Raw genomic sequence first — 14328 nt, 5'->3', positions numbered from 1 at the left:
GTGCTGGCCTTTTTAGCTTTCTTTTGTCTTCATTTTCTGTCCATAAAGCTTATGACATAAGCAAATTCTACCTTATTTAATCAATTTATTTCACTCATTAAGATTAGAACTAGATTCTCTTCTTTGGCACTTAATTCACTTGCAATCTTTTCTTGATTTCCTAATCCCACCCTTTTTGCATATTCTTTGTGGGTAATTAACATTTAATTAAGTAATTAATTTGACATTCTCTTAACATATGTCCTATATTGTGGCAGGAGGATATTAGTTGTCCTTAAACCCTAATTGGGATATTATATTATACTCATTCACAACTAATTACGACATTACATTCTTCTTTATAGTATAATTTTAGATACTTTAGTATTGAAATTTGAAACTGTATAAAGAAGAAACATCCTAACAAAGAGGAAAAGAATCTTATCTTGAATATAACAAATAAATTAAAATTAAATATGTGTCTTAAACAAGGTACTTTAAAGAGGATCAATTCATTATTTATATTAATTAATCTAATAAATATGGAGAGAATTATTACTTGATAAAAAGACTGATATAGATTCTTATTCTTAAATAAATGAAAATTTTTTTAATCAGTAAAATATGAAGCGCACAACAACGCACATTTCTTAATAAAATTTAATTGTTTTATAAAGAAACACTATCAAATGTGATCTAGACACATAATTTTCATAATTGATAAATAGAAATAAGTGAAAATTTTCTCTTTTTTTTTCTAGAAAAAAAAATAAATTTCCAAATATTAATTCCATCTTAACAAAAGCCCAACATTATTTAACAAACCGAGGTCATAGCCGTACTGGATTAATCAACTGGTCTTTGGTAGGCCAGGCTGGATCATATCTAAGCCCAAGCCCGATTAATCCGCATCGATTGGCATTTGGTTCGTTGCATTTCATCATTCAAGAATAACCCGCCAAATTCAAAACGAGCTACAACCGGCGTACGAGAGCTCTAAATGATCCTACTCTCCCGCTATTACCATTCTGCCACTCTGCAATCTCCATCTCGCAATCTTCTCTATTTGCTTCAGCTCTCAATTGCCCGCAACTCTCTCCATCTCACCCAACAATGCCATACTCGAATCCTCACTCTAGGTTTCTCTCAGAATCCCTTTTTGGCTACAAAACTCATTTGTGCGTACGCTGTTTGCGGTGTCCCAACCGAGTCCAAACTCGTTTTTGACTCTCTAGAAGAGAAAAGTGTGCATCTATGGAACTCCCTCATCAATGGGTATGTGAAAAATCACATGTACAACAAATCTTTTCATCTGTTTTGTCAAATGTTATATTGTGGCGTGTTGGCGGACGATTATACCTTTTCAACGCTATCAAAAATTTGCAGTAAGGTGGGTGACTTGAGTACAGGGAAACTGATTCATGGGAAAAGTATAACGACTGGGTTTGTTTCGGATACTATTGTTGCTAACTCTCTTATGTCTATGTATTGTAAATGTCGTGAATTTGAAACATGTTTGAAACTATTTGATGAAATGCCAGAGAGAAATATGGGTTCTTGGAATATTGTTATAGCGGGATATGTGGATTCGGGGGATCGGAATCTCAACAAGGAGGTGACGGGATTAGTTGAAGATATGCAAATTGAAGGTTTCAAGCCCAATGAATTTACAGTTTCAAGTCTTTTGCTTTTGTGTAATTGTGACATTGGGAAATGGGATTATGGAAGGGAGCTTCATGGGTTTATAGTGAGAAATGAATTGGGTTGGGGTTGGAACTCGGTTTCAGATGTTCATTTGGGATCTTGTTTGATTGATATGTATTCGAGGATTAACAAAGTTGATGTGGCTAAACGAGTGTTTGATCAAATGAACAGGAGAAATGTATATGCCTGGACGGCAATGATCAATGGTTATGTGCAAGCTGGAGCTCTAGAAGAAGCCTTGGTTCTTTTTCGTGAAATGCAGCTGAAAGGTGGAGTAGAACCTAGCAGGGTATCGCTAGTGAGTCTTCTTCCTACTTGTGGCTCACTCGCTAGTTTAACTAGTGGGAAACAAATTCATGGATATGCAATTAGGAAAAAATTGAATCATGATGTGTCTCTAAGTAATGCTTTGATCGACATGTATTCAAAGTGTGGTAACTTGAAGCATGCAAGGCGAGTGTTTGAGGATGTATCTTTTTGTAGAGATGTAATATCTTGGAGTTCCATGGTTTGTGGATATGGATTACATGGAATGGGAGAGGAAGCTGTCTTTATATATGACAGGATGCTTCAGATAGGGAACAAACCAGATATGATAACAGTTGTAGGGGTTCTTTCTGCCTGTAGCAGGGCAGGTTTGGTCGATGAAGGCCTTCGCATCTATAACTCTGCAATCAATGACTATAAAATTAAGCCAACAGCAGAGATTTGTGCTTGTGTCGTTGATATGTTAGGCAGATCAGGCCAGCTTGGACTGGCGTTAGATTTTATTAAGAAAATGCCTATGGAACCCGGTCCAAGTGTTTGGGGGGCTCTTGTTAGTGCTTCCATAATGCATGGGAGTACCGAGTTGCAGGATCTAGCTTACAAGTTCCTTATTCAGTTAGAACCTGGGAACCCCTCAAATTATGTCTCACTATCGAACTTACATGCTTCTTCTAGGAGATGGGATGTTGTAGCTGAAGTAAGAACAATAATGAAAGAAAAGGGTTTAAGGAAAACTCCTGGGTGCAGTTGGATAAGCATTAATGACAAAACTCATTGTTTCTATGCTGCTGATAAAGCACATCCTTGTTCGAACTCGATATATAAAATGCTAGATGCTCTTATATTGTTCATGAAGGGAACTGCTCATTCTCCTGAATTTCAGTGTGTTATGTAGGTGTCGAGCATTGCTCATTGGTGGGTTATTTTGTGGATCCTTATTATTAAGGGTAGCATGTGGTTCAAACAATGCTACAATAGCATGAATTTTAATTTGTATGGTAATATATTGGAAATTCTTATCTTTGAAGGCGCATTCAATTGGTTGGTTTTTTTAATGAAACTCCACCAACTCCCTCCCCTCCTCTTTTCAGCATTCAAAGATAATAAGAAATATCCCCGAAAATGACACAACAAAAGAAATAATCAGACTCTTAAAGGCACTTCACTCAATAAAAATGACAAAAATGATCACTTAACAAGCATAGACATAGCTTGAGACTGTAATACGAGCTCCAAATCTTAAATAGAAAAATTGAAAGCAGAAGTCCGTTCTGCTTTTCTGTTTTGGATTTACGAGAAAAAAAAAAAAATTTCAAACTTGCAACAGTTTCCTAGTAAGGGAATGTGGATGCCCTGTTACAAGTTCATTACAGTTACATATCAGAAGGCCAGAAACAGAGTTCCACCAGGCGAGTTCAACATAAGGTGCATTGAGATTGTACAATTCATTTGGATTGCCTCCTGCTTAATTACCATCCTTTAAGCTGCCTAATCGGTAATTTAACATGCAGAATTAAAAGCTGGTCTTGACACCCAACAGCAACACCCTAACGGAGCACAGATCTGATTAATATACATCAGAAGGGCAATGTGCAGTTGAATAAATTGATTGCCTTTTGCAGAGTTGTGGCTGACTGGCCGTTACGAACTGATACCACCTCACCTTCTCAGATGGCTGATTGATCCATCAGCAAGAGACTTGAATAATCCAACTGTTTCAAATTTTCTCTCCTCTTTATGATAAAAGAAAGCTAATATTACACCAAGTATAATTATCCCTGTGCCTCAGATTCTCTCTCTCTCCGATAAAAATAAATGGAGCCTAACACAACTCTTCCAATCCTCCTAACTTTTCTACTTCTTTTGCTGATACCTCTCTTTCTATTCTTCTCAACCGTGGATTGGGAAGGTACATAATGAATCCATCCCAAAGGCAGTAATGCTAAAATGAACTGTATCAAAATTCCCACAGGCAGGCGTGAGTAATCACCAGCTGTTATCCCCATCAGGGAAGCTAAGCCAACACCCAAAAACCCACTGACAATTGATGATAAACACAATGTTGATGCCAAGAAAGAAGTAAGAGACCCTTCACAACCCTTTGGACATAAACTTGCTAATAGCACTGAAAAGGGAAGAAGCTTAAATTGTGCAAGGGTTTCAGCTAAGCCCGAAAAACAACAAACAAATACATCATTGGGAATTCCCACTCTAAGATTTATCTGTCTCACTAGCACAACATCAAGAAGAAGAGAAGAAGCGTATAGAACCTGGGTTGAAGCTATCAATTTCCTCATGGGCACTCCTTTCCAGTATCGGTCATAGAGTACAGTCAATGAAAGAAGCATCAACTGCCCAATTACCTTTGACATTCCAATAATTGAAGGATCTAAATTTAGGCATTGTGTTTGATAGCAAAAGATAGAACCTGATAGAACTGGGACTGCAGCAATGGAAGCTACAATCCAGGTAAGAGGGCGAGAAATAATGTCTTCACCTAATGCCATTTTAAGATCACTTAGCTTTTTTGTGATATTTTCCCAGATTGATTCCTTAGCAAGTTTTTGATCTGATGTTCGTGATAAACCAAGCGACACCTCCCTAGCTGTTAATGAAATTGCAAATTGAATAGATAATAGATAGGAAAATATGAGAAAGACGTTCTTGGGTGGTGCTTTCATTAAGAAGTAACCGCCAAGCAAGTTTCCTAGGATTCCACCAACAGCTAAAGCCATGAATGAATAGGACTGGAGGCCTCTAATTTTATGTTTCTGGCCATACTCTGCAACAAGAGCATCCTTTGCAACTTCTGCAACTGATGCACCGAGATTTCCAAGAAGAATGCATGCCAAAAGGATAGGAAGAGCTTCACGGGCAAGTGGGATGAACGCCAATGGCCCCCAAGATAGGATCTGCAACAAGACTGAGAAATTTTTCTGTGTCAGACTCTTTCATTAGTTTGACTGATCAGCTGGCCTTTATTAGGCCTTGAAAATTAGAAATGGATTTTTTCTCCACTTACAGTTTAGCTCTCAGCTCTTACAGTCTTAATCTAGCAATAAGCTTCAAGTTTCTAGTTACAGATTGTATTGCATATTTAATACCTATCTCCCTAATGAAGATGCATTTGTTTATTTTCAGAAGCAGAACCATATGATTATAAAGTCATCTAAAAATACATAAAAAAGATTTTTTTTTACATGAATGAGTTTGGACCCTTTCTTTCTTAAAAAAAGATCGATTTGCCATATTCTAGCATGCTATACGAAATTTGAACCTTTTGAGAGCGTTAAGATTAACGATAATTTAAACCGTAACTTAACTCATTAAGCAAACCTTTACATTGACGATAAATAAGACAGCAAATGTTAACCAACGCCCAAGTAAATTTATACTATTCTGAGGAATCTAAGATGTGAAGCTAAGTTTACATTGCATTACCCATCGGGATAAGTTTTGGACATGGAAATGACAGAGAATCTTAAGCGTGCTAATACAGGTGCAAAATAACACCAAGAATATTTATCCGGAGTGGTTTGAAACAGAGGATGCAACAATAATATAAATTCACAAAAGATGACAAACAAAGCCTACAAATTTTTTTTTCTTCTTTTTTTGAGAAAAGCCTAGAAAACTCTAAAATAAGAAATTAAGGCTAAACAAAAAACGAGCCATGAAGAATGCAAAAATTGACAATCTATTCAACACAGAATTCAAAATGGGAATCATAAAGTAAACAAGAAAAAATAAGATATGTCTAAACTAACCTCCAATGAGAATATAAGGTATTCTATGAGCACCACCAATATAAATAGCATCAGAGAGGATTCCATAGAGAGGCTTGGCCACCATGGGAAGGTTACCACAGTGCTGGACGAGCTGCAATGTTAATGGTTGCAGGTTTAGATTGTTGGCCATGTGAAAGTTGAGAGCCAACCATGGAAAGCACCTGAAACCCTGCACCCAATACCCAAACCCACATAATACTGCCATCTGTTGACTACCCACTTGGGCAAAACCTCTGTTTTCCTCATTACCCCTCCTTGTATTGCCTTTCTGGGTAAAAACAGGACCTGGGGTTATGACTCCAAAAAGATGCGTTTTTGGATTTGCAGGCCTCTTCAAAGTATTGGGATTTTGATTTTGAAAAGAGCATTGAATTGATCTCAAATGGAGGCGAGATAAATTCTGAGGCCGTAAAGACAATTTCAGATTTTTAGGAATAATTGTTATAATTGGGTTTTTAGTAGGAGTTGATGAACTAATCATGATTCTAATAGGAAAGTTCGAAACTTCAAAGTTTCAATGTAGTATTTGACCCACCCGAAACAAACAAACTTACTCGAAGTTTGTCTGTGAACGCATAATATGGGGAAAACTCACCTTATGAATTGCTCAAAGAAGAAGAAAGAATATGAATATAATGATATAAAGAGTGGAGAGGGATCTAGAACTAGAATGGTGTAGGCAAGGGGTATTTTATTATTTTATTAATAATTAAATAAAATTTAAACCAGGCTGGTCAAGAGAGAGATCAGGAATTTCTCATTGCCCATGATACCTTGTTTGTTGGTTTGTTGATTGTCATGGGGGATATGAAGGGGCCACAATCAAGTACAGAAGAAAAAAGATATGTCTGGTCCCATATGATATAACACAGCAGAGCAGCAGAGGATTTAATATGGTAAAATATTGGCCAGTGAAGTGAAGCGTATGACCTTGACAATGGATGAATATGCACCGTTATTAGTATAAGACAATATAGGAAATGATGACGTGTCAGAAAGGCTTTGGCTTTGGGGTTTTTTTGTTTTTTTCTCTCAACTCTCACTCTCACTCCCCTCATCATTTCATTTGTTTTCAAATTTCTTGGTAGGATCCGGTAGATTCGCGTGATTATAACCTTTTCTTCAGATTTTAGGGGATTCTTTTTACCGTTGGACAATGTTAGATGAATCTTGATTTCCAATAGGAGTAAAAATATTACTTAATTTCTATAAAATATTTACTTAATCCTTCGACTTAACTTTGTATTTAGCATTAAAAAAGAAATCCCTATTGCCAAACAAAGTGCGTTAAGCTCCTCCTCTTCCTCTTCTTAAGAAATGAAAGAAAGGGTCATCCTAAGCCTTTTCATCTTTCCTTTTTTTTTGGTTGATGTACCTTGATGACTGAGCAGGTCAATCCATTCATTCGAGGAAAATAACACTTACTTGAAAGATCCGCAAATCAATATTCATGGATCCAAGGTATCAATTTGACAAATATAGAATATAGACTATAGGTTAGCAAGCTAACCCTCCAAAAGGCTGGAGTATATATATGGTTTTATTGTTCTAGCAAAAAATTATCCACTTCCTTGAAAATTTTGCCTGTTTTATTGTTAATATTTTGCCTTTAAGCCATAAGAACGGTAGCTGCACATCAACCATAGCTGTCAAGAAAAGAACCTGCACAATTCATTTATTAACCATTCTGTACAAGGTTTCCCACAAAGTACACTTATTTATCTTCCTATCAGCACAACACCATCAACAGGGTGATGTTCTAGCAATCAGATGACACGAATATCATTGAATAACAACTACTGAAATTGACCTCATCTAAAGATCAGTATTTTACCACAAGAAGCATCCTTAAAACAATCAGAAAATAAGAAATTAAAGAATGAATAAGAACAACATTTTTAACAAAAAGGATTGAAACCCAGAAAGAATGGAACTCCCAGACTATATGAGCTTGTAGTAACAATCTTTTCCAGAAAAAAGGATACGATAGCTTTTGCCACAGGGACACCGAAAGCAGGCAACAAAGCATCCTTCAATTTTCTCTACAGAGACAGATTCATCGTGTTCTCTCACTGATCCACCCTGCAAATAACACAGGAAGATAAACCCAATTAACTCCACACTGTCAAATACCATAAAACAAGCATTTAGACACATTTGGGATTAAAATATCAAATTCTGAATCTTGGAGTTATCTATAATTAAGCAGAATCAGATACAAGATTCAATTGTAAAATATACATGTTTAGAATATATACCTGTACAGCAGCAATGGTAGTTTCGTTTTCTTCAGTGCCTTTATCTTCTTGTTCCTCTTCACATCTCGCTTCATCAAGCATTAGTTCATCCCACCACTGATTCATTTCCTTCATGCGATCCCTCATTCTCTTCAGCCACTGTCATTAGCCATTAACTCATTAACCAATCCAAAAGAATTGCAAAAATCCACATTAACCAAACAACTAAAAAGTCTAAAATTATACTAATCAAATTCCAGCCATCAACACAAAAAGATCCCATCTTTAGCCCAATTATCCATACTTTCTGAGAAAGAAAAGAAAAGAGCAAGCTGACAATATGAGAAATTAAGAATTGACAATACACCCAAAACCCAGGAAGCCATCTTTTAATTAAAGAACACGAAGAATCCAAATAAAGCTTAACAATCCCAAAATTCGTTGAGACCCCAATGCAACTACCACTAACCTCATAGTGAGGAGTCCCATCAACAGTCATATCATTAGAGCTCGATGATCTTGAATAGCTCTTGTTAGGTGATGGGTCTGACACGCATCTCCTGAGAATCGGCGGCCGTGGTGGCAGAGAAGCAGTTGCCTTTGATGCAGGCGTTGTCACATCGGTGGCCCCCACAATTTTGGAATTCTCTGGCGGGGACTGCGGAGCAAGCTTTGATGCCGAACCCATACACGACCCAGAAAGAGAGTCGGATCCTGCCACTGGTGGGTTGTAAGGATCAGAATGGCAGCGACGCAGTAAAGGAACCGGGTCTATGGCGGGGGCCTGAGCCGAGTTGTCCGATCCAATACTGAAAGGTAGAGTGATCTTGGAGAAACCATAGAGAGAAGGAGTGCTGACGGTCTTCTCCTGAGGTTCAAGAAAGAGTTTCTTGGGTTTTTTGGGGATTTGATCTTCTGGGTCCAGTTTAGTAGCGTTGAGGTCAGGAGAGCGGCGTTTGTTGGTCGAAGAAGAGATATTGGTGGGCGGAAAGGAAGAGCGACGGCAGCCACAGGCGGTGCAAGGGGTATGGCAGTGGGTGGCGGCGGTGGGGTTGTCTGTGTTCGTATTATTATCCGAAGAATTGAAACTGTTGAGGCGGAGAAGGGTAAAATCAATGGATTCCTCCGAGAGGTTATCAGGGATGGTATTGCCGCCATCGGATGTGGTGGAGATTTCAAGTTCTTGATTGGGTTCACTCATTTTTTCTTGAATTTCTTTGTTGATCGATGCTCTACCTGGCTTCTATCTCTTGTAAGTTGAAAGAAATGGAGGTCTACCATGGTTTTATAGAGCAAGAGAAATACACCGTGATTCAGTTACCGGTTAGCCAATGAATACACGGCACATTGCCGACGTGGCTTAAGCACCTCGAAGGGAAGATTTTTGAAACAGAATTTTGGCGCCAAGTTTAACAGAACTATAGCAGCTACTACGGCCTTAAATGGAGGGCCATTAATTGTAGGCTTATTATTTTATCAAACGCAACGTCATGTCGTTGAAGGACAGGCTGAGATTGAGAAAGCCATCAGCGGCTTCATAAAAACGACATCAGATGCGGCTAAATTCGTAAACCGTAATGGTTAAAAAATAAAATATACACCGTACAACTAAAGAGTAAAGATTCATTATTTTGATTAAATAATGTTTTTGTTTTGTATTTTACTAGTAGTACGCTCCCCGTGCATTTCACAAACTATGGTTGAACTTTTGTTTCATAAAATAAAACAAACGATTCGTGGTCCAAGTGCACTTTAATAAAGAAAATAGCCAAGATGTTAGTTGAACTTAAAGCAGATCGTAAATTTTTATAAGCAAAAAATTATGAAAATTTAAATTGAATATTTAACATTGTGACCTAATTTGTAAATCATTTTATTTGATACATTTTGCTACAGAGAATGACTTACCTAAATCCAATCTATGACCTCACTCATGGATTAAATCAATGAAATTATATATTTTTTAAGACAACGATGTTTATGATCATTCAATAGGAAAATGATACTTAAAACAATTATAACTATAGTAATATTATAATACTAATTGTTATTGTAATATAGATAATTATGTTCTAATATATACACTAAAATATAATGATAATATCAGTTATTTTTTAAATTTAATCTTAATTCTAGTTACTAGAGTTGTAAAATGGTTAACCACTCATTATCAATATCTGCTGATATCTTCTTGTTGAGCATGGAAAGACTTTAGGATCAAGTTACAAACTCATCAATTAAACATGCCAGTAAGGCCGTCTAGCATAGTCGGTAGAGCGCAAGGCTCTAACCTTGTAGTCGGGGATTCGGGCTCATGGTGGGTGATTTTTATTTTCTTAAACATGTATAATTGTATGTACAGCACATGGTACGTGTATATTTGTATTGCCAGCAAGTCCGGCTCGGCTCTTCCCCTTGTGGTCGTAGGTTTGAAACTTCTGGCTGGCGATTTATATTTTATTTAATTCACATAAAATCTAAAATACGAAATAGATATGTACATTATATGGTCATTATCAGCAAGCCCGTCTAGCTCAGTCGGTAGAGCGCAAGGCTCTTAACCTTGTGGTCGTGGGTTCGAGCCCCACGGTGGGCGATCTATATTTTTTTATACACACACCTCGTCTAAAATACGAATATATACTACACATTAATACAGGTTTGAAATACTTTATCATCCAATACCACAACAACAAAAACAGAGTGAAGTCAGCTCTGTTTCTCCTTTCAGGAAACAAAGGTCAAGAAGCCTCTTGATTCTCTTCTTATGCTTTGTTGATTTCTTGGCTTTTGTTCCCCACCACTTTACATTAGGAATCTTTTTGTTCTAATCTAAAATGATACAGGTAAAGCGTAATCTAACTCTTCATCAATAACTAAAAATCATGGCATCAAATCAAAATTTGACTCCAATAGTGAATGAATCTCAGCAAGGGAAGAAACTGTAAAATCTGGCTGTAGATCCAAATTGGTAAAATCATGAGAGCTGTACCTCCCTTTCTCATCAAGTAAGCATGTGAATGCTCCAGCTCGTTTCCCACAAGCTACCTGCGATATCCAAATATCAATCACCCAATGCACAGGATCATGAATTCATCAATATTACAAACCCCTAATTCATCAGAACTAGATATGTTCTCAACAAGAACAAGAAAACACGTAATCCTATATAATCTGATAGTGATTATCTCATCAGTTACGTATAAAATGTTTTGAGGCAGTAGCGAAAAACAGTGCTTTTCATAAATGCATCAGAGACAACAAAATGCTAAACCAACACGTCAAAAGTATCAGGGAAAAATTTTTTTGAGAAAAGAGGATCATGCTCACATCATCTTTGAGGCTATCACCAACCATCATGACTTCATTAGGCTGAACTTCCCACATTGAACAGATATGCAGGAGAGGAGCTGGGTCTGGTTTATAAGGACGGAACTCTCTACTTAATGCTGGTGAAAATATCATCTGCAGTTATAGTACAGCTGACAAGATTAAGATTGCAAACTACTTGAAAGGAAAAGCTTAAGAAAATAAAATATCAACAAGAAAGTATGCACGTCAATGCAGAGAGAGAGAGAGAGCATGCATGTGCTGTATATATAGATTACATGTTCAAGCTAGTAACAACATGGAAAAAATAGTATTGGTGAGAGGAATGCATAGCTGAATCCAGGTCAGCTCTCAGCCTAAAGCAAATTAAGCACTGGTAAGCATCAGCAAAGCATCTTTTATACAAAGTGTTTAAGGCATCAAACTCAAGGGTGAGAAGAATCACAGTGATGAGTGATGTATATAAAAACCAAACAGATCTCCATGTTCAGCAAGAAAAGGGCAGATGTTTCTGAAGTATGAGAGAGATGGGAAAAAGTTTACAGCATCATCAAGCTCCCATTCCTTAATCCATGGTCCCCATTTCCACATAATGCGTTTACAGTGGATTCGTCTCTAAATGCTTAACATGACAGTGTACCGCTCTTGCACTCTTTTTAAGTAAATTCATCTGATAGGCTCTCTCAATACAATAAAATAGTTCTGAGTATCACAGCTGTTCTAAGCAAATCACTGAAGCATATGCAGAACTAACAATCTTTACTTAATACAAACTAAACTAAACTTACCCCGGATTTTAAATGGAAAAGATCAACTGCTTCCATCACATTTCGAGTAATTAATCCTCTTCTGTAAAAAAAGGAAAAAGAAAAGAGTCAGAGTTTCGTTACCATCCCACAAATCAAAAACTTGTTGCAAGTACCAACGTCATTATAAAGGGTTGGAAGCAATTGCAAGCACCTTATACTATCACGAATGCACAGTAGAATACATACAAAGCTAACAGGTGAACAGTAATATCATCAAAAGTATATGAACCGACTATCCAATGTACTTTGCACAATTCAAAAGGAAAAATTAACACGATTGTCAGCATGGAGACTTGACCTGATTTTCTTTGAATCGAGAAACCCACAGAGCTCTACTGCGCCTGCACCGTAGATAACTATAAAATCAATTAACATTTTCCATTAACCCCCAAATAGAAATTCAAATGAATGACACCGTACCAATAAAAAATATACTAACCAGGCATGATTTGGAGGCGATCGAGGCCTTGGCGCTCAAAATCAGTGATAATTTCAAGAGCCTTGCGTTGCTTATCGGCACTCCAACTCTCAATATGATGTAATATATCAATCCCTGAAGGATTTTCTGCTTTGACTCTGCGATACTCGTCTTCTCCGAGCACGCTCTTGTACATTGCGGCGAAATCGATTACGGGGACCGTTAGGGTTCCGTCCATGTCGAAAACGACACCGCGTAATCGAGCTTTAGCGCTTATGGCCATCGAAGAGTGAGAAATGGATTTTGGGTGCAGAAAGAGAAAGGATTTGGAGAGGAGAGCAGGCATGGGATAGAAAGAGAGAGAGAGAGCGCGATTTTTTCGAGCTTTATTATTCTTCTGACCGCCGGTTGGATTTAATGTCACTGTGCTTTCATTCCCAAAAATCAGTGGAGGATAATTTTTCCCTCTCTGAAAAATATATAAAACGGAATTTAGTATTTGGCTCTTTGCTCACTGCATTATTATTGAAGTGTCCTAACAATACCACGAGGGAAACGTTTTCCTGGCAAGAGAAGACATAGAAACATTTTCTTGTCAGAAAGAAGAAAAACTCTTTCCTGTACTGGTAAACCACACATTTAATGTTGAGCTATAATAATGATCTGCAACTCCTCTTAATTTATAGGCGATTCCTTCAAAAAAAAATTTATAGGCGTGTATTCGTGTATATCTTTGTAATAATAAATTTATATTAAAAATAATACTTCATCCAACTCAAAATTATTATTTTAGCTGAATTTCATATCTTTTACCAAAAGCTAATTAAATTAGTTTAATTACTATAATTTTTTTCTTATTTTTTTATATATATCCTTAAAGATCTTAAAACTTACATACTAATAATTTCTTAAACTAGGATGAATTGTCGAATACTAATGTTTCAACTTTAACTATTTTAAAACTTTTTCTCCACGAATATTAATTATTTACATGAATTATTATATAAAAATATTGTAAAAAGTGAAAAAAATATATTTTTAAAAATAAAATAGGACTCTTATTTCGAGACACCTTAAAAAGAAAGTGGGATTATAATTTTAGAACAGAAGGAGTAATACATTCTATACATATATGATGTACATCAAAAAAAAAAATTTTATAGTAAAAATTAACCATTAAACTTTATGCTCTAATAGTTGGAATAATTGAATCATTTGATTTTATCATTTGATACTAAATCATAAAATCTACATTTACATATTTTTATGGAGGTGTTTGTTTTTTTTTTTTTTTTTTTTGTGTGTATTAATTGTGAAATTAATATTAAATATATTTTAGTATTAACTAGTCTCTTTAAGGCTAAGAGCGTTTATACTTAAAGCCTTTCCCAGAATATTAACTCCACTACTCCAGAATAATTTATCAGACGAGCTCTATAAGTAAGTTCAAGTTCGACTTGTTAAGTTTATCAAATGAGTTTTGAATTGAATTTCGAGCACTTTACTAGTGATTTGCCTCATTTTACCTTTAGCTGACGGCTAATTAATGTATCTTTTTATGAGTACTTTCAAATCTACCTACTTATTCTTATTTAACGATTAAATGAGAGACTAATATTTTTAAAAATAAAAGCGTTTATACTTAAAATTCTCTCAAGATATTTACTTTCACTAATGAATCCCACCATTACTTGAATTTACCATGTGGTAATATTTTAAAGCATATTAATTAGCAATTTACTTTTAAAGATTATTATTAATGAGATAAAAATATTATTATTATTATTAATGAGATA

The 14328-nt window shown here is 36.1% G+C and overlaps 4 protein-coding genes and 1 non-coding gene across 6 annotated transcripts; 2 read left to right on the top strand and 3 right to left on the bottom strand.

Moving 5' to 3' along the window:
- The first annotated feature begins 907 nt into the window (after window positions 1–907).
- On the top strand, window positions 908–2988 carry LOC105638444 (pentatricopeptide repeat-containing protein At3g57430, chloroplastic). The gene has a single exon (XM_012222249.3). It carries the CDS (start codon window positions 980–982, stop codon window positions 2843–2845), a length of 1866 nt encoding a protein of 621 aa, XP_012077639.1. The 5' UTR covers window positions 908–979; the 3' UTR covers window positions 2846–2988.
- Window positions 2989–3090: 102 nt separating this feature from the next.
- Window positions 3091–6536, bottom strand: LOC105638445 (putative folate-biopterin transporter 8, chloroplastic). Its single transcript, XM_012222250.4, has 2 exons — window positions 5718–6536; window positions 3091–4873 (listed from the first exon to the last, which is right to left on the bottom strand). Exons 1-2 carry the CDS (start codon window positions 6217–6219, stop codon window positions 3723–3725), a joined length of 1653 nt encoding a protein of 550 aa, XP_012077640.1. The 5' UTR covers window positions 6220–6536; the 3' UTR covers window positions 3091–3722.
- An 845-nt stretch (window positions 6537–7381) lies between these two features.
- LOC105638487 (uncharacterized) lies at window positions 7382–9303 on the bottom strand. The gene is made up of 3 exons (XM_012222296.4): window positions 8445–9303; window positions 7997–8134; window positions 7382–7820 (listed from the first exon to the last, which is right to left on the bottom strand). Exons 1-3 carry the CDS (start codon window positions 9174–9176, stop codon window positions 7680–7682), a joined length of 1011 nt encoding a protein of 336 aa, XP_012077686.1. The 5' UTR covers window positions 9177–9303; the 3' UTR covers window positions 7382–7679.
- A 1195-nt stretch (window positions 9304–10498) lies between these two features.
- On the top strand, window positions 10499–10571 carry TRNAK-CUU (transfer RNA lysine (anticodon CUU)). Its single transcript has one exon. It is a non-coding gene; the product is annotated as a tRNA-Lys (tRNA).
- Window positions 10572–10601: 30 nt separating this feature from the next.
- On the bottom strand, window positions 10602–13181 carry LOC105638446 (Haloacid dehalogenase-like hydrolase (HAD) superfamily protein). Of its 2 annotated transcripts, none has more exons than XM_012222251.4 (5): window positions 12554–13181; window positions 12413–12470; window positions 12094–12154; window positions 11306–11440; window positions 10602–11023 (listed from the first exon to the last, which is right to left on the bottom strand). In XM_012222251.4, the coding sequence occupies exons 1-5, from the start codon at window positions 12876–12878 to the stop codon at window positions 10859–10861; spliced, it is 744 nt and encodes a 247-aa protein (XP_012077641.1). In that variant the 5' UTR covers window positions 12879–13181; the 3' UTR covers window positions 10602–10858. The 2 variants fall into 2 exon arrangements, with proteins under 2 accessions (XP_012077641.1, XP_012077642.1); XM_012222252.4 differs by having other exon boundaries at window positions 12413–12455; window positions 12554–13180.
- Between the last annotated feature and the right edge of the window lie 1147 nt (window positions 13182–14328).

This window comes from Jatropha curcas, chromosome 7 (assembly GCF_041381405.1).
Source record: "Jatropha curcas cultivar XTBG-Jc1 chromosome 7, XTBG_Jcur_1.0, whole genome shotgun sequence".
NCBI lineage: Eukaryota > Viridiplantae > Streptophyta > Magnoliopsida > Malpighiales > Euphorbiaceae > Jatropha > Jatropha curcas.
This window is presented reverse-complemented; position numbering and strand designations above follow the sequence as displayed.